Below are 24,637 nucleotides of genomic sequence, written 5' to 3'. Positions count from 1 at the left end.
CCCCAAATATAATCCACTCAGCAACCCTCATTTCATACTAGCACTTTTCTGGGGAACAGGAAAGCTTCAGCTCTTCACACATTATCATTCAGAATTTTTCTTTCCTTGCTACAAGATTATTTCATTTATGACACAAGATTGTTTCTGTCTTTTTCAGATGAGAGGAAAGGTTTTCCCGGTGCTTAAAATTGAATTGATTAGTAGGTATTAGGATATTTTACATAGTAGTTCTACTGAGAATAAACCAGCCGTGTATTCACCAAATCAAATAGATAAATTTGTGGAATTAATTTATTCTTGGAAATTGACTTGAGTATCCTGTATGAAATAGAATAAATACTCATAAAATACGCAGTAGCTAGTATTACCTGTAACCCTAGTGGGCCGTATGGAAAGGAATGGATTGCATCCCAGCTATATTTGGAAAAACTAAGTAGACAAATCAGTGCATTCCTAATCCTCCGATATACAATGTCAGGACAACCTCTTTCAGTGTTTTAGTACTAAGCTTTCATAAATAGTGTCAGGCATAAGGACGAACAGTTCCACACACAAATTTGAAATTTGACCTTGTTGAAAGCTTTGTGCCATTAACTTCTTTCTCCTACGCAGAGTGCTGTGTGCAGTTACACAACCATGTAGCAAAAAGTGAGCAGAATGCGCCCTCTGCTGTTCTCTTCCCTATGGCCTGTATTTGTTGTGTTGGGATTCAGAATTGCATGAATGTCTGCATCTTTAATACTGCACCTGGAGCCCTTGCTTGTTAGGAATCTCCAGTCCGTGTGGAGGGGGGATATCTCTGCGTGCCCTTCTGGATTCTGTGAGAGTGTTGATGTGACGACAGTAACTAAGAAGAACAGAGTCATACTGAAACAAATAACATGCAAAGCCACAGGTGCAGGTAGTGAGGTTAGGGACACAGCTGCCTGGAGGATTCTAACAACTGAAATACAGATTTATGTTCCATAAGCCAGTAGGCTATGCACTGGAAGAACTTTTCAGACAATTCTGATGTTCCACATTGTCTCTCTTTTTCAGGTGAGAGTGGAGGTACACAGGGTGCTGTCAGCCACCTAGGTTCCCAGGAGGGGGGCATGATAACTATGCACAGTCCAAAGAGATCGGGGAAGATTCCTCCAAAACTCCACAATCACATGGTCCATCGGGTCTGGAAGGAATGCATCCTCAACAGAAGCCAGTCCAAGTATGTGTGTTGGTTCCATCACCACCCTGTTGGTCATGACTAATTCCAAATAGCTGTACAGGGATCATGGGAGTAGCATTTCATCCTTTTAGAATGTAACAGGACAAAATTCAAATTAAAAAATGTTAAAAAAGAAACATATACTTTACCTTAGTCAGGTTATCCAGGAAATTACTAAAGTACTTGATCATCTAAAGGCTGCTGTGGTGTTCATCTGCTATTTTCCAGCATAGATAGCTCAGAGATTCACCCTGAGTGTCAAGGTCATAATCTGGGGATTAGGTTTTTTCCTTTGTGTACCAATTTCAGAATGTTTCCCATCTATAGTGGAGATTTCCCTTCTTACCTGCAGTTTCGTTTATGCTCTGCCCTTACATTTGGATGGTCAGTGCATTCTGAACAGAGCTGCGGACTCTATAATATAATAAGATAAAGTATAATCACTGGTGAACTTCTGTGTTAAGTTGGAGACACTCTGGTCTTTCACTAATCAGTCTGTACTTCCTCCCTCCCTCTCTCTCTCTTCCTTTCTTATTTCTTTCTTCCCTTTGTTTAGTAAGAAGTGAGAAGTGCTTAGACAGGCTACTTTTGATTATTTTATTGTCTGAATGAAAATTATATATATTAGTCTGTGAAAGTTACTGCATGCATTCAGATTTTATGTGAACATTATCAGCATGTTTAGTTATGTATCTGTAACATGAATGAAGTGTCCACTAATTGAAGTAAACCGGTGAGTTTTGATTTTCTAGAACAGAATGTCTGTGACTATGAATAACTGCTCATTAGCCATCTAATAGTTGGTTAAATGTTCATAAGTGACTGCTAGTCACATTTTTATAAAAAAGTTAAAACCTGTCCTTAGGACTCAGCTAAACTTTTTAGCGAATCCCTGGTATATATCCCCCAATGGATTGGTTTTAGAGTAGGCGGCTAAAAAAGTAGGAGATAAAATCTAAAATCGTTGCCATTGGAAGTCACGTCACATTCTAGAGTTAGAAAGCCAGACCTAGTCACTTAAAACCGTGATCCTTTCTGTTAGAATACTTGATTTAGACGTTGTCACGCCTATCTACAGCATCTAGAGGTGTTCTAAGTTGCCTTTTTCTTTTTGCTGCCTTGGAGTTTTGTCACTAACAGCCTCTCACCTCCTGCCACCCTACACTGTGTTCATAGACTTCACCCCTCTACCAGCGGCACGAGCAGACAAGGAAACCCCAGAGGCAGAGGAGGGTGGCGAGCACCGCAGTCCTGCAGGGAGGGCTCTCTCAGCACTGCTTGGGACCGTCACGGTGCAGCTCACTCACTGCCTGCCTCCTCCTTCTCACTATGTACTAGCAACAGTCCACCTTTCACTGCCATTCCCAGTGACGTGTAGGAAACACTGTTATTCTTTGTCTTTTCATTGCTAATTGGTGGAATACTGCCTTTAAATGCTAGTAAACATTATAGGGAGATTAGGAGTGATTTAAATAATCCATCAGAGGGTTACAATTTACAAATGCTCCTGAAAGTTCCGTTCTTTTAAAATTTCTAGGTTACTTCTATGTGAATTTGGCAGCCTCTTTTTAAAAATTTTTATTTAAAGCAACAATAATGAAGAGTGCCAGGTATTGTTTTAATTGCTATGTATTCACCACCTGCATTAAAATGCTGAATTTAACGAAAAGAACCCTACTTCTTCTAGTACCAGACAAGTGGGAGCTTCCTGCTTCGGCTGCTCAGCCTGTACATATGCCTTCCGGGGGGGATGCCATTGCTGTGGATATGGATGCGAGCTCTGTGGCGTCTCCTTTCAGGATGGATAAGCATTGTCTCCTGTTCACACTTCAGTCTCATTTTTGATACTTTCAGGAGGAGCCAAATGTCAACTCCAACTCTCGAAGAGGAACCGGCAAACAACCCTGCCGCCTGGGATTTTGTGGATCCGACCCAAAGAGTTAGCTGCTCTTGTTCCAGGTACATGATCCAGAAGGCAAAGCTGTGGTGGATGGAGTGAGTGCGCCTGCTGGCAGCCCTTCTCCAGCCTTCAGACTGTGCCCTTCCTGCCTCTCGTTTCGTGTGTGTCGCTGATCATCATTTTCCTGCAGTAGCTGGGGAAAGCCTGATCCTTTCTTACAGACATGATTCTGTCCTATTGTCATCACTCAGAAAACCCTTATTAGACACCAGGCCTTGTTAGCAAATTGTCCCCACAGGTATCTTTAAGTTGGCTACCTCAGAGCTAAAGGCGTCAGTTTGACAAGAACATCCCTGTTGTATGACTTTATTTAACTACTTTGAATTTTAAAGCAAAGATAACATTTGGAACACAACTTGACAGAAGTAGAATTCAGAGTCAATCAACCTTCTGTAGACACTTTGTTTTTGGTCATGGTGGTGGTAGTGGTGATGGTTTTGATGACTTGAGGCAGTTATCTGCTAAAAGCTCAGATTGTTGTATTGTTGTAGTTGTGGTCTCTTAACTCCACATTCACTTAACCTGCAGATTTCTGTCTATTGGGAGGTTTTGCCTCTTCATGGTTATCTTTTTTACTTTCCTGCTCCATGTAATAAAGAATCCCACTCTGTCATGAGTCCTTATTAAGATTCTTAGATTTCTTAAGTGGATCATCCACTCCTCCCCCCAACTCAGTTGATTGTAAGAACACATGGCATTGATTCTTCATTTAATAGACAACTTAGAAGCTCTGTTTCTAATATTGTCAAATTTAATCCTGCTCAATTTAAGTTCAGTTGCCAGGAGTCCATTTAGAAGATAGCCATCTATTCTTCTTCCTTAAATGAGAATGTGACAGAAAAGGAATTGACTCCAGGGTGGGAGGTTGTTCACATACTCCCCTTGAATATGTGCAAACTTCTGAGTGTATTTTCACAGCAACGCCTAATCAGGAGAATTGACACCGTCCTTCTGTCCTCCTTATGCCCTTACAGTTGGCTCTCTTTTCTGATGCTCTGCCTTCGTAGTCGGCCTTTTTTTGAAAGATGCCATGAAATTCTGCCTCCTGACACTCAGAATTGATTTTTCTGGGAGGATGTTTTTGAAGGAGTCATTTGCTCATTAAGAGTTCTCTTTCCGAGGATGTGAGTGTTCCTTTCTCTCATCTTGGGATAAAAATAGTATACGAATGGATGAATGTTTTATTTCTTCTCTAGGCCATTGTTGGACCAGAAAAATTTTTGTGTTAATACTTGTTTTAAAAAATCTTACAACGAAAAAAAAAGAAAAAAAATCTTACAATGAAGTGATCATCTACCTTTAGCAAGAATAGGAGTTTATAGAATATAGACTGTGCATTTATACAATTTCTATACCTACATTTTTTTCCTCTGTACTTTTTCTTGATCTAGACTTTTTTTTCTACTTTAAAAAATAACTCATTTACTGATCCCACACTGTTTCAGTTCATTAGAGTTTTTTTTTTTTTTTCAAAAACTCAAAGGCTAAAATATTTTTTATAGGGTAAAATATTAAGGAATACCTTATGTGTAATTAGGCACATAAATCTCCGTCTTTGTCCTTTAGGTACTGCTACGTTTCCGTGCCAAATCCTAACATCTGATAGTTTCTGCACCCCTGCATACCTAGGGACCATTCCATTAACTTCCAAATAATCCATCTCTAGACCTGGCTGTTCACATGCATGGTGGTCTTAGGTGCTTTTGTGGGGAGTGAGGGTAGGCATTATTTTTAAGAACTCTATTTTACGTGTTTGTTTCCACATACCAACTACGCTATCTCATTCCTTAGGATCACAGCTTTCTCTTCCCAGTCTAAAAAAGGCTGATATTCCTCCTCTCTCCTCACTTCTTACTGCATTTCATAATGAGTTCTTTTGAAATATCTGTTCCTTGCACTCTGCTTTCCTCCTTCTCTTAGCCGTGTGTGTTTACGGTTTGGCCCCACCTCAGGTTCCTTCCCACTAGTCCACCCTGATCTTCCATAGCCTGCTTCAGTCATGGCCCCTTCCTGGTCAGAGATTTGCCACAGTAGCCTCTTACTTACCAGCTTATCCTTCATGATAACCATTTCACAATGTAGCCGAGTTGTTAAATACAGTTGGAAAAACCGACTTGATAAGATTAGCCACTTGCCAAAAGTCCTTACTTTGAAGAGGGTGCCAGAAAATATTTATCAAAGGACTATTTTTCTCTCTGAGAAAATACAAATCAGAAAGTTGAATGTCAGAAGACTTTAAAGCTGAAGTTTTAAAGGAAGCTCCCTGAGAAGATGTAGTGGAGATCTTCTCAGATTAGATGTCATGAGGCACTGTGCCCCAGAACCTGGTGGCCTGCTTCGGGCCTCACGGTCAGCAGCTTTCTGCAGAGACAGCCTTCCTCAAGTCAAGATTGTTTTCTTAAGTAGCAAAGACTTTGGCAAGAGCGTTTTGAGATTATCTACTGCAGGATTCCCAAGCCCATTATGGAATGGTCTACTCCTCACACAGTTTAATGGTCTTGAGGGGCAGGGTGGCCGTCCTGCTGTCCCACTAAACCATCCCATTATGCTACACAAATCCGCTTTACTGCCCACTGGGGCATCGTTGAGTGCAGGCCCGCGATGATTTAATGCCACCCTTGCGGCCTGAGAGAGTTACTGCATCACCAGCAGGAGAGCGTGCTTTTTCCCTGGCATTGATTTATATATTGGAAGGATCTGACTGACCTGCTGTATAACTTTGTTGCACAGATTAAACCTTGGCATCATCTCCTGAGCAGTTTCTCATCCTTGTGCTTGCCAGAAAGTGTATTGGGATGTAAGCAGACTTGCTGTTCTTGTTTAGACGCTTCCCAGTACTTTTCTGTTATGTGTGTTGTCTTAATATCCCCTTCTGACCTTATACTTCTGTCTCATGTTAACACGTGCCTGCACAGACCAGTTGTCTTGTGTGCCTTCTTGCTCTCGGATACTGGGAGCCTGGACAGTGTCTAGTATACTGCTCCTATTCAGTATTTTTAGACTTGCCCTCATCATCTTTTGGAGAGCTAATTTAGTCCCAGCTTACGATACTGTAAGTCATTAGAAGTCATTCTGTAGTAGAGTTGATTGAGTGTTCTAGAGAGAAATCACCGACTTTTTCTTTTCAATTCTGACCAGACATTCTCATAATTCTTATTTTCAGGTGCAATGAGAACATAGGTAATCTGACTTCTTTGCCATGTTTCAAAGACTTGGGGATTTCTCAAACCATTAGTTTTATGGAGTTAGCAATATTTTAACTTAACCTTTATTGATAAGTTCATCTTTTGTGTGCTTACTTGTTTGTGATTTGGTGGGAGGGCAGGATGTGTTTTGTGTTTTTTTCCAAGCTTTTTAAATATAATAAAACCTGGAGTTCTGTTAGTATGTAGTTACGTTGTTTCTGTTATTATGTACTAGCAAGTCAGAACCAACTCATAGCTGACTCCCCAGAGAGTTTTCAGAGACTGCAAATCACACTGGGGGAGATTGCCCGTCTTTCTCCTTTAGAGGAGCTGCTGGGTTTGAACCACGTGCCTCTGGGTTGACAGTGCAACTCTTTACTAGTGTACTACCAGAGCTTCGTTAGTTGTTGTATGGTGGTGGTGGTGTATGGTGCCAAGTTGGAACCAACTCACAGCTGAGCCTCCAGTGGCTTTTCAGAAGCAGAGAGATCACATGGAAGGAGGTCGCCCATCCTTTTCCTGTGGAGCAGCTGGTAGATTTGAACCTCACACTTTTGGGATGGCAGTGCAATTAATTTCTTACCACTGGGCTGCCAGAGCTGTATTAATGCTTCTAATTTGTGTGCTGAGAATAAATAAATATAACCCATCAGAGACATATGTCTCTTTCATACTGTGATAATACACAGTTGTTTTTATCCACATACTGACTCTATTTATTCTAATTTCAGGCATAAACTTTTAAAACGTTGTACAGCAGGACCCAGTCGACCTCCCACAATATCGCAACCAGGTTTCAGTGCAGGACCATCTTCATCTTCATCTTTACCACCTCCTGCTTCTTCTAAGCACAAAACAACAGAGAGACAGGAAAAAGGAGACAAGTTGCAAAAGAGACCCTTGATACCATTTCACCACCGGCCCTCGGTGGCTGAAGAGTTATGCATGGAACAGGATCCACCGGGACAGAAGCTGGGGTTGGCAGGGATTGACTCCTCCTTGGAGGTGTCCAGCAGTAGGAAGTATGATAAGCAAATGGCCGTGCCTTCCAGAAACACAAGCAAGCAAATGAATCTGAATCCTATGGATTCACCTCATTCCCCTATTTCCCCGCTGCCACCAACACTCAGCCCTCAGCCCCGAGGTCAGGAAGCAGAGAGTTTGGACCCGCCGTCTGTCCCTGTGAATCCAGCCCTTTACGGAAACGGGCTTGAGCTCCAGCAGTTGTCAACTCTGGATGACAGGACCGTCCTTGTAGGCCAGAGACTGCCTCTGATGGCAGAGGTCAGCGAGACAGCCCTGTATTGTGGGATCAGGCCCTCAAACCCAGAATCTTCAGAGAAGCAGTGGCACAGTTACTGCCTCCCACCCAGTGAGGATACTGAGTTCAAGCCGCCCGAGCTCCAGGGTGACAGATACGATGCCAAAATGGAGGTAAACTCCGAGAGCACCGCGCTGCAGAGGTAAGGCGAGAAGCCGTGTGGTCACAGACACCTGCCCAGGGCTGCCCTCACCTCCCATTCCACCCTCAGGCCGCACCACAGCGGGCTTTGCTCTACCGTTCCTGACTCACAGAAAGTGCTGTGTTCTTTATGAAGGTTGGCACTCAGCGGCATATCAAGGCTCCTTGTAGCATTTTAATATTTTCTTTTTACCTACTGTGTCTTAATCAAAGACCACATTTCTTTGTATTTGAGCCTTCCCATATTGCTGTCAGCACCTCGTTCATATGTTGACACTTCAGAGGATGGCTTAATTTACGTTTGGGTGTCTGGTCATAGGAATTCACTCCTTCTGTGAGCCTCACACGCATTACCTCACTTACTTTCTCCACTCCCACATCATTATCTTCATTTCCTAGCTGAGAAACTGAGGTCATGCAGCTAGTAAATGACACATGGAACTGGAACCTAGGCAGTCTGTCCTCAAAAGTGCGTGGGGCCAGAGGGCAATCAGGCTCAAACATAATGTTCTTGGAAAAGCCTTCTGAGATGTATTTATCTGTGAATACAATTTCTAACAGAATAGCACTAAATGGATGTACTTTTTAATGGAATCATATGTGCAGCTCTGTTTTTTGAAATGATTTTGCCTTGTTGATCTTGCTTAAATTTTCACTTCTTTTTCCTTTCAGACTCTTAGCACAGCCTAACAAACGGTTTAAAATCTGGCAAAACAAGCAGCCCCCAATGCAGCCTCTCCACTTCCTCGACCCGTCATTGCCCCTAACCCAGCAACCAGGGGACAGTGTGGGAGAAGTCAATGATCCATATACCTTTGAGGACGGTGACATAAAATACATTTTCACAGCAACCAAGAAATGCAAGCAAGGAACGGAGAAAGATTCCCTGAAAAAGAATAAGGTACCCTTTGACCTCAAGAGGGTCCCGTGTGGTGTGGGGTTCTGTCTGTGGTGACACAAGTAGGAAGGTGTTTGAAGCAGAACGTTTGGGATAGTCTTGCCTGATCGCTCTGTCCCCATATTCATGCTCTTGGTACTATTGTTATCGAACAGCGAATCACTCCTTTTTATGTCATGGCTCACCTTTGTTTAAAAGTCAGCCGAACATAAATGAAGCCTCATATTTTCCAGGCTGTAGCTCGCCCAGTGCATGCTTCTTCTCATATGCTAATTCTTATTGGCCTATGCTCCCTGCTTATTCCTCTTTAAGGATAACTAAAAAGTAGCTGATATGAAAAGGAAGGAAAAAAAGAAGTTGATTCTATCAACCATTTACTGGGCGCCTGTTATGTTTATTACACTGAGCGCTTTACCTATTTATCTCACTGGATTAATAATAACACTACTCCCAAACTGTCAGTGTTAATTTTAATGACTTCTTCTGTCATAAATATCTGTACTGGTGGTGTCTGCTATCTTACCCCTTAAATTTTAAGACATTCTGAAATATTGGACCATATAAAAAAATATTCTTGAGAGTAGATGAAAGGAGACAATTAAAAGAGGCCAGTTTAGTTCCTGGGAGTGTTTCATAGACTCATGTCCAGAGATCTCTTTAGATCCAGAAAGCATGATGCATGATTCCGCATCAAAGCTGTTATGAAAGGCAGCTTTTAGCTCCATGGCCGGCCTGAAATAAAAAACCCCAGTACCTTTTAGGCTTAAAACCCAGCTTCACTTAGAATGCCCCATGGGGTTGAGGGAAAAGTGGGGGCATTCTTGGTTCAGTTCAAATTCAGGAAAAGGGCCTCTCTTTGGTCTCCTTTGGCTGCATAGACCATGGTTTATCATACCTGTGCTCATAACAAGTTCCATTCTACCCTCTAATTCTTTGTGTTCTCCCTCATATTTCACACTTTGGGTTGGTGTTCATGTGTTTTGTTTGGCTGAATTTATTATACAGTCAGAGGATGGATTTGGTACCAAGGATGTCACTACACCAGGTCATTCCACGCCGGTGCCTGATGGGAAAAATGCCATGTCTATTTTCAGTTCTGCTACTAAAACAGGTGTGTACAATGATTATTTGCCTCACTTGGATTGTTGCTAAAATGAAATGCCAGGGAGATGTCTCTTACTTTAGAATGATATTATATGTAGTAGTGATAATTTGATCTCACCTTTGATAGAATTTATCCTCAGTTCCTTTCAAAACTGATAAACATACTTGGAAATAATCGTCTCTAAATTGAGTTAAAACCATAGGGAAGAAATTGGCAGGCAGGTCTTGTGCTTTGAGATCTGTGTGCGCCCCTCAGGCCTGCCCTCTTGGCAAAGCCGCTCATTCTCATCCTTCTGCCTCCTTCCTGCAGATGTCCGGCAGGATAACGCTGCTGGCAGAGCTGGCTCCAGTAGTCTCACGCAGGTGACAGACTTAGCACCTTCCCTGCATGACTTAGACAACATCTTTGATAATTCCGATGACGACGAACTTGGGGTGAGTCTGCCAGTTCACGCCCCAAGTTTCCCTCCAAGGGAGACAAGGGAGTTGTTTCTTTATAGTTTACTCTGCTGAATTTTGGAGCTCTTCTTCAGGTTTTGAATGTTTTAAAAAGTATTGTTTGGTATTTTAATGTTGGTGTCTAATACCCTTCAACAAATGTGGCTGTAAAAACATTCAACAAATTACCATCTTTTGAACGTAGTGTCTGCCATCTCTTGAATGATGTTTATTGATGGTCTTCCTCATTTATGTTGTTCCTGTTGTAAAGATCACAATTTTTTCCATTTAGTAACTCCTAGATTTCATGGACTTGATAGAAATGTGTTGTGTAGTCATTCTGGCTCAGTTTTGAAAAATACTTATCTAATACATCAGAGGTCTGTATCTGAGAGCTATGGAATTCAGATCTGTTGCATACTGTTTAGGAACTTGGCATCACAGTAAGGAATAGAATTTATGAACAGAAAGGTTAAAGAATACAAATCATTGTCAGTATGTGATTGAAATGCCAGGAAAAATTGTCCTTCTGTGAAGAACAGTTAGGCTTAGAGGCTGCATGTGGACACGTCTCCTTGTCTTTATAGCCATCTGTGTTCCTTTGGGCAAAGACAAGAGCCCGTTGATTTCTGGGGAACCTACAGATGGGTAAGATTGGTCCTCTTTTCAAGAATATTGCTTGTTAGTTTAGTAGCTGGTTAGTTTAGTATTTTTTTAATTTGATTTATTTGCATACTTCCCCATCTACCTATGTTATGTATGCTGCTAATAATTGACATACACATTTAATCATTTGTGACAGGTACCAAACCCTAACCCTTGAGGTTACAGAGATGATTCAGTTATTACCCTTGTACTTGAGATACAACTCATGGAGAAATAATATACGTAGGATGACAACAGTATACTTATTATATACTGTGTGTCTAGTCATAGGCTCAAATCTAAAGATGCTGTGTGTTACAGTAATAAGTGACAGAGAAGCACTGTTTAAGTTAAGGCTTGAAGGTTAACTTGGCACCACATCTTTAAGGCCCTGTTCACTTTAAAGAAAATACATCTGCTTAGCAAAAAAATACACACCTTTCACGTTACAGGTCTTTAGAAGATGAGAGCCGTAATAACCACAAAGAATTGATTTGACTTGAAATGTGGAAGGTTGAGATCACTGAGAGATGGAGGAAGGGACATTGGTTTGAGGCTGACCTGAGCCTTAGTTAACAAGGTTGAACAGAAAGGATTTGGGGTGCTCCGAACAGACCATTATTGGGGTTTCTGATGGGCCAGAGAGATAAATATGGCTAGGAAGGCTCTTCCTCTTCTACCCACTGCGCAGCTCAGATCTTCCAGTGTCAATCTACACGAGTAGTAAGTTCCTCTGATGGCTACTGAGTGTAGAAGTAAATTGTGCTTTGAAATCATCCTCATTTGTAGGAGACAGGGCTGTTACTTGGTATGTTTGATATCTTTTATCTTGCAAAGCACAAGGACATGAGTATGTGAAGTAAGTGAAGGAATGACAGACGTGACAGTGTGGAAAATGATAGGCTTTCTTGTTGCTGGTCCAGATGACAGCCCTTTCTGAGCCTAACCATCTCCCTAAAGCCTTGCATTGCCTTCTGCTGTTTTAATAACTCTGAGGACTAGGAAGGGCCTTGGTGGTGATGGTAGGAAGAGCCTATGAAGTAGAAAGGAATCACAGCTTGAAGGGGAAAGGGCTGAACGGTGCCACCTGGCTCAGATTCATTGTCACCATTGGGAGCAATTGCTCAGTGTCACGATTGTCTACATCAAGTGCAGGCGACTGTTAGTTTACGTTAACATTTCAGGATGCATTAGTTAATATGACAGGCCCTGGTGGTGTCTGGCACGAGTTGAGCTGTTTACCCATAGGCCACACCTCTGTGGCAATTCCCATGTGCTGGCAGCTCCAGGGAAATGGGTGAGCAGTCTCCTTCCATGTGATTGACACCTTGAAAACCTATCGGAGAGTCAGCTGGGAGGCCCTTCCTACTCACCAGCAGTGCTGACATGCAGAGCACACGTGGACATTCTTGAGCTCATTTTCCATTTTCTTAAATGAGTTTAGCAGTGATTTTTATCCTAGTAAAATCACCTTATCGTGATTTCTAGCATTTAATCTTGTGAATGCTGCTAGTCCAGTGGCGTGCAGTTTGAATTCACCAACTGCTCTGTGGGAGGAAGATGGGCACTCTCCTCCTGTGCAGTTTAAAGCCTCTGAAAACCCACTGGGTGTCAGCTATGGGTCAGTTCTGACTTGAGGCCCTTAAACCACTAAGAATAGTATGTAAGATAGGCCTTTGACAGCTTTCCAGCTCAAATGGCTTAGAATTTAATTTTTGTTTTTAAATTCCGTGTCATTGTATAGCAGTAGAAGAAATAAATCGAAAAGACTTTCAGGTTATAAAAATCCTTTTTCATGATTTTATTTTATTGTCATCAGTTTATTTGCATTCTTCAGGATCTTCTTTCCTAGAAATACAGAGAATTAAACCCAGTGCCTTCAAGTCATCCTGACTCCCAGCACCCCTGTAGGATAGAGTAGAACGGCTCCATAGGTTCCCTTGGCTGGAATCACGAAGGAAGCTGACTGGGGGCTCAAACGGCAAGCTTCCGTTAAATTCCAAGTACTTGAACCCTTGTATCACCAGCACACCTGTTTTGTGTTGTAAGGACCTTGAAATAACGGAAAAAACCTTCCCATGAAGGGTTGTTTGTTGTGAGGCTGTACAGTAACTTGAAATAGGTGCTGAAGAAACCTGGTTTCTTGTGAAAATGAGAAGATGAATAGTTTCAGAGGACTGGCGTCATCCATTTGAGCTCCCGCTTTCACGCAAATGGAAAAGCAAACTGAATGCCAAGTGTAGCTGGAGGCCCCGCCCTAACACCCTCATGTCATCATTTCACCATCATCCCACCTGTGGCGCTCCTCTCCTGCGGGCGAGAAGTGCTGTGTCCCTGCCTGATGGCACAGTCTGCCCTCACCAGGCCTGGCAGGACAAACCCAAGTACTGCTTCCTCCTCCTCCTCAAGCTGGCGACCATCATTATTTACTCTGCTGGTGTTTCAGGGGTTCACCCCAGGAACACTGTGTAAGAAGGCATCACTCCCTTTGCTGTTTTTGGCATTTTTAATTTTATTTGTGTAGTTGTGTTTCTTCATGTACATTGTGTTTCTGACGTTCCTTTATTCACATTGTGTTTCATATGATCGTTCCCATACACTGTTTTGTAAAATTAATCACCACTGATCTGTATGACCACTTGTCACCCTGTCTTTTTTAAATTCTCCACTAGATCTGACCCAATTCCTTCAAGCCCTTCCTCTGCCCATCAAACTCTGTGACCCCATGTATTCCTCCCTCACCATCCTCAGGCTCCCAACTCTCCGCTTCCACCTTTGAACTTTTATCTAGATCTTATTAGTTATCTTTCTGTTTTTACAATAATGATCTTATTTAGTTCACTCAACATAATGTTCTTCTGCCTCTCCTATGTTACATTATTGTTGTTAATGTTGTTTTGTGCCAGAGTTGCCTGCGACTCATAGCGACTCAGTGTACATTAGCTCTGAAGCCTGCCCTGTCCTGAGCCAGTCTGATTGACTCCTACACACCTACCCCCATTGCCCTAGTCAGTATATCAATCCATCTCATCCGGGGTCTTCCTCTCCTGTGCTGTCCCTCCACTCTTTCAAGCATGATGTCCTTCTCCAAGGATTGGTTCCTCCTAGCCACATGCCCAAAGTTTATAATACAGTTATTTTTAAATGTCAGTAGACTGCTGAGGGAGAGTGAATGGCTGCTGTGTTGCATATATGTTACATTGGTGTGACATATGTGATTTATTCTTAGGCTGTATCACCTGCACCACGCTCATCAAAAATGCCTGTGGTTGGGACAGAAGACCGGCCTCTTGGCAAAGATGGAAGAACCGCAGTTCCTTACCCACCAAGTAAGTGGAGCAAATTGATGGAGGCCTACCTCCCTACCTGTGACTCACAGCCTTCTCTCACTCAGTGCTCTATGATGCCTCGTCTGAGAGCCCCTTCCTTTTCTTTTCTGGGACAGAAATCTGGCTGTAAACTGAAACCTGTGTCAGTGTCTCTGTGCTAATAGGAACTGCATGTGAGCACGTGAAAACACACACACTCTCACTCGCTCTCGTGCGCGCTCTCTCTCCGCCCCCTCTCCCTCCCTCCCTCCATCCCTCCTTTCCTCCTTTCCTCCTTTCTCTTTTCCTTTATGGTTTGAAATATAGGGGAGCAAAAGATTTAAGTTTGTTTTTCTAATAATCCTCTCCTAGTAGGATAAATACTGCTCAAGTGATTTATCAAGGAAGTATCTCGTTATGGTGCTTGTAAAATCTTTTCCTTTTCATCACTTTATTCACCATAGGATAATGAATTGTTAGTTTTCTGTGGTCTTTTTGCAGATTCATCCTGAAGTTTTTGTGTCTTTCTTTGGAAGTGAGCTTGTTTTTATTATGCATGCTGACAGAAAGAGAGACACCTTTTTCCCCCTTCTTTAGTATATTCTCTATCCTGAGAAGCCACATTATGCTACAAGAGAAAAGGATGTCAGGGTAGCTGTGCTGAAGCAGAAACATAATTCTATTGCAAATCATTCTTTAATATCTTCTCATTAACTTCAGCTGGTAATGAGAACAAATTGAGGGGAAAAACCACCATGTCATAGGGATGAGTCAAAAAGTTTTATGAACCTATAAATGTAGTGCTGATTTACTCGAATGTAGAAGTGTGAAGTATGCAGAGATTGCATTTTGACAGTTTCAGTGGATCCATAGCTTTTTAAAATATGCACAGCTTTCTCAAGCACGACGCGTATGAAAATGAGTAATGATAGCCAGCCAGTTGCTGTGGTTTTTTCTTAATTAAACATTTTTCTTTTTTTATTACCCTGTACTGCAGAATTTTCCAAACATGGAACTCACAGATTAAAAGACATACTATTGAAATGGCTACATAGGGAAAAGGTCAGAGGAGTGGACTCTTCCCTTGTGTTGAACTGGGTAACCACTCTGCTTTTAATCTGACATGAAGTGACACATATGACATTAAATATCAGATCACTTGTCTAAATTTGTTCACTCATCAACCATCTTGCTAGTTGGTATCACTACCCAGAAAAGTAAAATTATGTGCTCTTTCATTTCTGTTCATGAAAGAAGTTATTTAAAAGAGAAACTACTCAAAATCTTATGTTAGAGTATGGATTATAAAATCCATATAAAATCAATGAATTTGGAATATGGTACAGAAATCCTAGCATCCACAATGCCAGGTATATGCAAGGGTTAAGAGGATCTTTTTAATTTTTTTACCATGTGTATGTGTGCCTGGGTATAGACACACACAGAAATGGGAATGAAAAAGCAAGGTGTGTTCCTCTCTGTAGCTCCTCTAGTGGACATGAAGTTGGGAAGACAGATGTGTGTGGATGCTGTCTACCCAGAGCTGCTTGTGCAGTAGAAATACATGCGGAGCCACACGTGCTAGTCTTGAATGTCCTAGTAGCTCTTGTTACTAAGAAAGTTATAGGAAGCCAGTGAAATTCATTTTAATGATGTTTTATTTAGCCTAATGAATTGCAATGTAGTCCATAGGGAGTTTCACTGAAAACCCAAAGCCACACCTTTCTGAAGGTTCAAACCCACCAGCGAGAAGATAGGCAGTCTCCTTTTTAAAAACATTTATTTATTTATTGTTATTTTAACAAAAGTCTACAGCAAGTTGGATTTTCATTCATTCATTCATTCATTCATTCTTGCACTTTCTCCTCCACACCCCCTCCAAGTTCTCTCACAAAAAATTATTCACTCATTATTATCTAATTTCCTCCTTCCCCTCCCCCAGTCTACTTTGCTTATTCTTAGTCTGGACTGTTGTCATACAAATAATACTTAATCATGTATTCCTTCTAAGTAGTCTCTTTTTTTTCAGTTTATAGTCTCCAAAAAACTCCTGATGAGTTTTCAGCTGTGAGTTGGTTCTAACTTGACAGGATGAGTAGAGTTTGTTGAGTTGACTGTATCCACATGTTATAACTTGTTGGTAAGAAGTCCTGAGGCACTTTGTCTTTTTGGACCTTCCAGTGCATTGGTTTTATATGCAGTAACAGTCTCTCAGCTCAGGCAGACCCTTGAGTTCTCAGTAGTCACGTGCAGCTTGGGCGTGGTAGTGGGGAGCAGACATCCATAATAATTTGCCTGTGATGGGTAAGGAAGAAAGCAGCAGGGCATAGCAAGTCGGTTTACTTTAGCATCAGTCTCTGTTAATCTAGGTAGTGTTGTGTCAGTAATAAAATGGTAATAAAAGTATTTTCGTTTTCTTAGGCTTTATTGTTAACTAATTGTTTATTAATTTCTGCCTTTAATTGTATGTCAGTTTGAGAGTCTTTGAGGGGGCAAAATGAAGGAGTTAGACTTTGGATTTGCCTCACTTGAGATATTCTACAAGAGCACCTGCCTTTTGCAAGGACTCTGTTAGGTGCTTGGTGGGGGAGGATTCTGGAAGTCCAAGATGGTCCACATTTGAAAGGATTCCGCCTTGTATGGAGACACTGAATGCAGAACACAGGCCACAGGGGGGTTGTGGTGTACTCTGGCCAAGCACAGGACTTGTGCAGGGTCTAAGGAGTCAGGGAGAGTGGAGCAAGTGAGTTTGTTCTGGCTGTGGCCTCTCTCCCCTCCCTCAGTTTTACTATTTTTTATGAAGACAGTCCTACAGATAAAACCATGTTTTTCTTTTCTTGACACCCAAGGAGTTTCTCTAGATAATTTGCCACTTTGAGTCTCAGTTGTCTTTGATCGTCTCATGACTTCTTCAGAATCATTTCCTTACCAGAAATTCCATGAGACTTTGGAGGCACACAGACTTAATAAATGCTTATATGTATGGGTCAGAGCATTCCTTTATGTACATGTGTTCTTTCACTTAGTATGTACAAAAATGTGTCAAGTACATGTCGTTATTCCCATTTTCCAGTTGGGAACATGGAAACTACAGAGATTTAGAATCTTCTGTTAGAGTATCAGGTAATAACAACAGTGAGACTGCTTTTTAAAGTCTCTCTCCAGCAGCCAGAATCCCGTGCTATCCATGGTATTTTTTGGCTGCTGTTTTAGCTTTGATAAAAATTGTCCTCCTGGTTGAAGCCTTGAAAACTGAGGTCTGTGACTGTTAGGTAGCATCAAAGAAATCAAGTTGCCGAAGTGAAAGTGCTTTCATGACAATTTTTAGAAGAAATTTAAAAGCCCAAGTTTTAAAAATTTGTATTGTTGCACATTTTCTCCCCCCCGCCCTCCGTCTCCTTTGCAGTGCACCTCTCGTTCCAGGTTGTTGTCATGTGTATAATGCCTAATCATACATTCCTTTCACACAGTCCTTCCCCTCATCTGCTGCTCCAGTGTAGTGTTCATTATCTGTCCACACTTCTCCTATTCTACCCACAAACTCCCATGCCAGTCCTATTTTATAACAGCAGTGTTATTCACTACTTGTCCTTTTGTGACTGAGAAATTTTACTTAGCATAATATTCTCCAAGCTCACCCATAAAAACACAGATTTCAGAAAAAATTAGTTTTTTTGGTAGATTTTGTACCACAGCCAGAACATTTCCAAGTAAAGGAGAGGCAGAGCTTAAACACACTGTCATTTTAAATCAATGGCAATTTAAACAATTTCATTCTTGCCCAGAGATTGATATTGGCAATTAAGATCTATAGTGCAATGTGGCTTTGAAGATTTTGTGAGGCAGAATTCTAGCTAATCACATTTACAAATTAGTTTTGTAATAAAACTGACTAGTAGCTGCTATGTGACTTGGCAAAAAAAAAGTTGAAGGATGTATTTCATTGTATGTTAAAATCTTCTGTTTTAAAGGAAATCACATAAATCTGGTTGGCTGCTACATTTAATAACCACCTTTTCCACTTTGGAGATTACCCATCTTTTTCTCAGGAAGTAGCTGATGGGTTTGAACCACATGCCTTTGGGATTGCAGTGTACCTTATTATCTCTAGGCCACTAGAACTCCAGTTATATATTATGTCTCAGGGCTCTTTTTAGGACCATTTTGGTTATATTCTTGTTGTAACTGTTCGGTGCTAGTCAGGTCATTTCCGACTCACAATAACTTTATGAAGGAATTGTGCCTGACCCTGTGCTGTCCTCCCATGCTATGTTGAGCCCATTGTAGCGGCCGTTTCAGGTCATCTCATTGAGAGTCTTCCTCTTTTTTCACTGACTTTTTTTTTACTTTACCATGAATGATGTCTTTGTCTAGGCCTGCGGTCTCTCTTGTGTTGGTCCCATCAAGTATTACTGGTATTACTAAGATGGATGATATCATGGTACTGAATGGAGTATCTGAGATGAAGTCTGACCATTCTCACTTCTGAGGAGCATTCTGACTGTACTTCTTCCAAGACAGACTGCTTCATTCAGTTGTGTCCTGATTTCTGTGAGTTGTTAAGGCCCTTAAGGGTAGGCTGCTCTGATAGCAAGACGGGTGCCTTCTGCATCAGCTTTGAGCTTGTGGGTTTTCTTTATGTATAGCAGTTATCAGGTGCTGATTTGTCTAATGAAGTCCTGACCTAGAATCCTGCTGGAGAAGGGGGCAGCCCAGACTCCTTCCTACTTGGCCCTGCCCCACTTGCCAGTTTTACACACAGACTCCAGCGGCCAAGGCAGGGATGATGGGTGAGAAGAAACCTGTGGTTGCTTAGCTGCATATGCAGTGAGGACGGTCTGCCTCGTTCAGAGAAGCTCCTCTTTGTTTCTGTCTCGGAATGTGCAGCTGCTTGGGAGGTTGTTTCCTTCCTTGAGAGGAGGGAGCAAGGCAAGCTTGGTGACACTCGCATCCATTGAGCCGTCCCTGTTGAGAAGGAAGGTACTGACAAGGAGGCACTGATCAGGACATAGATCGCTGCAGTCAGTGTCATTCACAGTGCTGCCCCACCCCGGACTCTGCCCCCGGCCAGGGAATATGACACACTCATTCTTCCTTCATTTCCAGTTAGAAGCTGAAAGTCCTGGCCTAATTGATTCTGTAGCTACACTTTGGCTGTTCAAACCTTGGAGCTGTTAGAAAGAGGATTGTGGTTGTTGTGTACTGCCAGGTCAGAACCTCCTTGGAACTGGCCCTCCAGTGGGTTTTCAGAGGCAGTAAGTTGTACAGAATGAGATTGCCCACTTTTTCTCATGGAGCAGCTAGCTGGTGGAGTTGAACTGTGTACTTTTGACCTGACAGTGCAACTCCTTAGGTACCAGAGCTTCTTAGGGAAGAGTAGTGGGATGAGAAAAAGGTCATAAATGTACTACTTCCAAATGACCAACTTTGTAAATACCATTTCTGCACAGGACACCGCCTAGTGGCCAGAGTTCACAAGCACAGCTTGGATGTTGTCCTGCTCGAAGAATCCACGCTGCAAGGAACAACTCTTAATGGTCTTGTTCACCTCTAATTGTCTTCACGGATATACATATGTATATATATGTAAAAGAGCAAGAATCAATGTTTTGAGTATTCTTTAAATTAAATTTTTACTTTCAAGAAATTGTTTTTAGATTGTAGGTAGAACTGTTATTTCTAAATAAGAAAACTCATTTTTGTGTCAGTCTGGAAGACTTTCCTGCAGACAGGTGCTGTGAGAGTAGCAGGTAATCTGCCCATGTAAACAAGCTAAATGAACCCACGGCACTTCAGCCACCAGCTCCAGCTTCACACCATTTCCATCCTCTGTTGAGAATACCCAGAGTTGCTCATAGCTTCTCCGAGTATAGGATCTGCTCTCTACCATTTGCTAAATAATTCTGAAATGTTTCTTACTTGAGCTTCACAGGGATAGGATTTTTTTTAAAGTAGATACTCCATCTCATTATGTCAAATTTCTCTGTAGCACATTTCCTTAGACTTGCCTATCAGTTGTTGGGAGTAAATGAAAATCCGTGTTGTGTAGATTTTGTTCACTTACTTATTGTGAGGCCAAATCATCAGATAATGTGCCAGTTCCTGAACGTGACTCCATTCTCCTGACAGCCCTCTTCCACAGAGGTCTCCATTCATGGTCAGTGTTCTACGTGTAGCTGATGGGATGCCTCAGGCTGCATCATTTGTTGCTAACTGGGGGTAGGTGTTTGGAGAAGCTCTGCCTGATAAAAGAAGTGTGTTGCATCTTTTCCTTTCCTTTTCAGCAGTTGCAGACCTGCAAAGGATGTTCCCCACCCCCCCGTCTTTGGAGCAGCACCCTGCTTTCTCCCCCGTGATGAATTACAAAGACGGAATCAGTTCAGAGACAGTGACAGCCCTGGGCATGATGGAAAGTCCAATGGTCAGCATGGTTTCCACGCAGCTCACAGAGTTCAGAATGGAAGTGGAAGATGGATTAGGGAGTCCCAAGCCAGAGGAAATCAAGGTAGGTGTCAGCCGATGGACTTGTACCAGGCAGGGTGATTCCCAGGTGTAAACCACACAAGTGTCTCAGAATTGTTAGTCTTGGTTCATAGTATATATATCACCACAGGAGCTCTGGCAACACCTTGGTTAGAAATAAGCCCTTGACTGTTAACCTATAAGTTGATGGCTTGATTTCACCACAGTCTACAGAGAGGAGGCCTGGCTGTGTGCTCCTGTGAAGGTGACAGACTTGGAATCCTTGTGAGCAGTTCTACTCTGTCACTTGGGGCCACTGAGTCAGAATCAGCGACGACAGCAGGCTGGTTTGTTTTAATAGGTAAATCACTTGACACCTCAAATACGGTGTCTTTGTTTCAGTAAGAGAAATCCTGAACTACAATCTTTGTTCCATTTCTGCCGTGTTTAACACAGCACTGTGTGGCCGTGAATAGTTAAGTTCTTTAAGGCTCGTTTAAATAGCTTATTGGCATGGTGTTGACCCTGAACCCACCTTGTCATCACAGGACTTTTCCTATGTGCACAAAGTCCCAACCTTTCAACCCTTCGTGGGCTCCTCCATGTTTGCGCCGCTGAAGCTGTTGCCGAGCCAATGCTTGCTACCTCTGAAGATCCCCGATGCCTGTCTGTTCCGGCCTTCGTGGGCCATCCCTCCGAAAATCGAGCAGCTGCCCATGCCTCCTGCAGCCACTTTCATTAGAGATGGCTACAAGTAAGTACAGGGAGTGTGGAGTCCTTCGCTGTATAAGCAAGCATACCTTGACTGAGTTCACTTCACATATATTGCATGTTTTCAAATTGAGGGCTTGTGGCAACCTTGCATCTGGCAAGTCTGTTTGCTTCATTTTTTCTGCAGCATGTTTTCACTCTATATCTCTGCCACATTTTGGTTATTCTTGCAGTATTTCCAACTTTCCCATAATGCTATTGCACTGTTGATAGACTTCAGTGTGGTGTAAACATAACTTTTGTAAGCACTGGGAAATGCAATTCATGCGACTTACTTTATTGCTATGTCTACAATCGCAGCCATAGTATCTTCAAGATACACCTGTAGTGAGATTTTTATTTTAACTAAATATACTACTGTCATCATATTTAGTACAAATCTTTTAAAATTTGCCTTTATTGACAGTTCAGATTTTTTTTAGGTTGAAAGTATATACATTATTCTACATTGAAAATAAATCTTTTTTAAAAAAACACCACCACCAAGATCTCAAATATTTGGGAAATGAAGATTATTTGTAGAGAACCATGTGTCGGTGCTTATTCGGTATAAAATCGTCCTCGCCCGCAGACTCAAGCTGTCTGCATCTGGCAGTATAGATGCTTCCTTTTTAGGGCAGTGCTGGTGAAAAGTGTTTTATTTTATGTAAGTGGGTCATTTCAAATGTGTTCCTTCAACGTTTTAAAATGAAGAGCTAACACAGACCATTTTTCTCTCTCTGCACCCTCTTACGAGAAAGCGGCAGGAGAATAAAGGTGGGGTTTGGAGAAGGGGACAAAAAGGTTTTTTGGTCTTTGGGACATAGAGACAGCCTCCATGTTATATGCCATCTGTAGCTATGACCTAGCCCTTCAGAAAGTATTTCACCAGAAATTCAAGGCATACACAGTGATTTTTCATAACAGACACTACTTTACAACAAACTATTATTACTACTACTATTTTATGTTAAAGATATTTTAATGTTACTGTGTTTTTTTTTAATTTAAATTAGAGTAAAATAGTAAAGATAGGTTTATTTAAAAATTACATCCCCAAAAGGATGGACCTCCCTCTTTTAAAAGGTATATGGAAGTGGAGGCCTCATATCTTTAAATTTTTAATGCATGGAAAATTACCCTGTGTATCAAGACAAGCATTTGACTAACTCACATTAGCAACTGTACTTAACTGTTCTGATGTATGTACAGATTCACCCTACGACAAAGGGAATTAATCCAGGGATTGCCTGTGTTTGATACTGTCCAAAAATACAGTACTGGTAATTGTAAAACTGATTCCGTTGTCTGATGGTTAATAATTTCTTAATATAAGTAATTAATGCTTATAAAAGAAAAGGCTCCCCCCCCCCCCCAAAAAAAAAGGCCACAAATCTGGATTTCTGTCAGGACCAGGTGAGCAATGTAAGCCTGTGAGAGGATAGCCCCAGAGCTGCCTGGTGCTTACTGTCAAAGTGGGGCCAGTGAGGAGGCTGTTGAGGGCAAACCCCACCTGTAGGCATAGTTGTGTGTACCTGTGGGTTTGATGTGGTCACGGCTTTGTTTCTGAGGAGGCTGGAACTTTAGATTTTTATGTAAATTTACCTTTCTGAAAATGTTAGCCAACTCAGAGGTAACCTTTTACCACAAACAAGACAGGCGGTTGGTCCAGATCTAGTGTGTCAGCGTCTTACCTGTGCTGTGTAGAAGTACCCATGGGGTTTACGAGGTGGGACTGTTTATGGGAGCAGGTCGCCTGTGCTTTCTCCCATAAAGCTGCTCAGTGGCTTCAAGCCTCTACCTTTGCTGAGCAGCTAGGCGCTTCTAGCATGCTTGCGAAGTCAGTTTTGTGCTTGTGTATGTGACGCCAATATAAGGAGGACAGATATGACAGAGAAGCAGTGTGAAAGAACCCTGGATTGGGAGAGGCTGCATGGCCTTGTCTTGGGACTCAAAATTCCCACCTTCTCTCCCTTTTTGGTTTATTTCATGGATGACGTTAGAGAGACCATTTTAGCTGAATCTTTCCCCTTTAAAATGGGCTTTATCCGACCCAGCCTCCCATGCAGGCTCCACAGCCAAGTTCACGGCTTGGGTGTCCTGTGGGTAGCACTGTGCAGAGGGAGCAGCTGCCTTGTTTGCAACCCTGGCTTTGGATGCACATTGTCCACTGTACTGATGTACAGGCGGGCATATGACAGAGTGTGCTGGCCTGAGAGCTGTCACATATGCCCCCAGACTGTGACACAGCAGCTTTAGAGACCTGCACAGCAGGCTCCCAAGTGTCACGTACTACCTGTTGCTGTAAAATAATCTGCACCATTATTTTTACCCTGTAAATCTACCATTTGCCATCCCAGAGGTACCTGAAGATTCTTTGTGTTCTGGACCAGCACTTTCCAGGACAACTTGCAAGGTACTGGAAGTGTTTCAAGTCTGTGCCATCCAGCATGGCAACCTCTAGTCTCAGGTTGTATCTGGGACCATTAGGACTAGCATTTGTACTGAATTTGCAGCTTTATTCTGATGAAATGCTGGTAATCTGTGTGGCTCCAGTGGCTTCCTTCATGGCTGTACTGCTGGGACCACCATCCACTAGAAGACATGCCCTCTTCTATTACACACGCACCTGCAGGCAGTGTCTGCATCCTGGCTTCTGAGCTGGGACTTGGATGACTCTTTTTAAGTGCTGAAGCCTCAGTGTCAAGTTTAGAGTTTGACACCCAAGTTTTACCGAGGGGAGAGGAGACCAAGCTACTATATAAGATAAAACTCTTGCTTCCTGGAAGCAATGTAATGATTTTAAGCTTTGAGTTAGTAGTTCAACTTCTTTTCTGATCTGAACAACATAATAATTCTTGGATTTCATTGAACAAGAAAATTTGAAAGGAGTCCAATTAGAGTAAAGATCATTATTAAACATATTAGTTTGGTCTCAGAGAGCAGTGATTGCCAGTCAAGGTTTCTGGGTCATTTTTAATCTGTATTCAAAGATACCCCCATGTCTCAAATTGAAAACTTCTCTACGGTGCCTGGTTTGGATCTTTAGGATGATAGTTTAAGCATAGCTAATTAAAACTCACAAGAAAATTATTTCAAGAGTCATTGTGTCATGACTGTCTTCTTTCAAGTTAAAAGTGAATGAATGCATAGTCTGGGCAGAGGATCACTTTCAGCACCATAATGATAAATATCAAGAGAGCATTAAGAGTAATAGGGGG

General features: G+C 42.0%; 1 protein-coding gene across 1 annotated transcript in view; it reads left to right on the top strand.

Annotated features, from left to right (window-relative positions):
* Positions 1–24,637, top strand: part of MED13L (mediator complex subunit 13-like) — a 295,915-nt gene that overhangs the window by 237,916 nt on the left and 33,362 nt on the right. Inside the window, exons 7-15 of the mRNA XM_006890397.1 lie at positions 1,039–1,204; positions 3,059–3,163; positions 7,081–7,812; positions 8,484–8,712; positions 9,715–9,820; positions 10,124–10,248; positions 14,126–14,225; positions 20,489–20,709; positions 21,215–21,420. Coding sequence (XP_006890459.1) covers positions 1,039–1,204; positions 3,059–3,163; positions 7,081–7,812; positions 8,484–8,712; positions 9,715–9,820; positions 10,124–10,248; positions 14,126–14,225; positions 20,489–20,709; positions 21,215–21,420 — 1,990 coding nt within the window. The remainder of the gene's footprint in view (positions 1–1,038; positions 1,205–3,058; positions 3,164–7,080; positions 7,813–8,483; positions 8,713–9,714; positions 9,821–10,123; positions 10,249–14,125; positions 14,226–20,488; positions 20,710–21,214; positions 21,421–24,637) is intronic.

The sequence above is a fragment of the Elephantulus edwardii genome, unplaced genomic scaffold (assembly GCF_000299155.1).
Source record: "Elephantulus edwardii isolate Elephantulus edwardi_28Jun2011 unplaced genomic scaffold, EleEdw1.0 scaffold00089, whole genome shotgun sequence".
NCBI lineage: Eukaryota > Metazoa > Chordata > Mammalia > Macroscelidea > Macroscelididae > Elephantulus > Elephantulus edwardii.
This window is presented reverse-complemented; position numbering and strand designations above follow the sequence as displayed.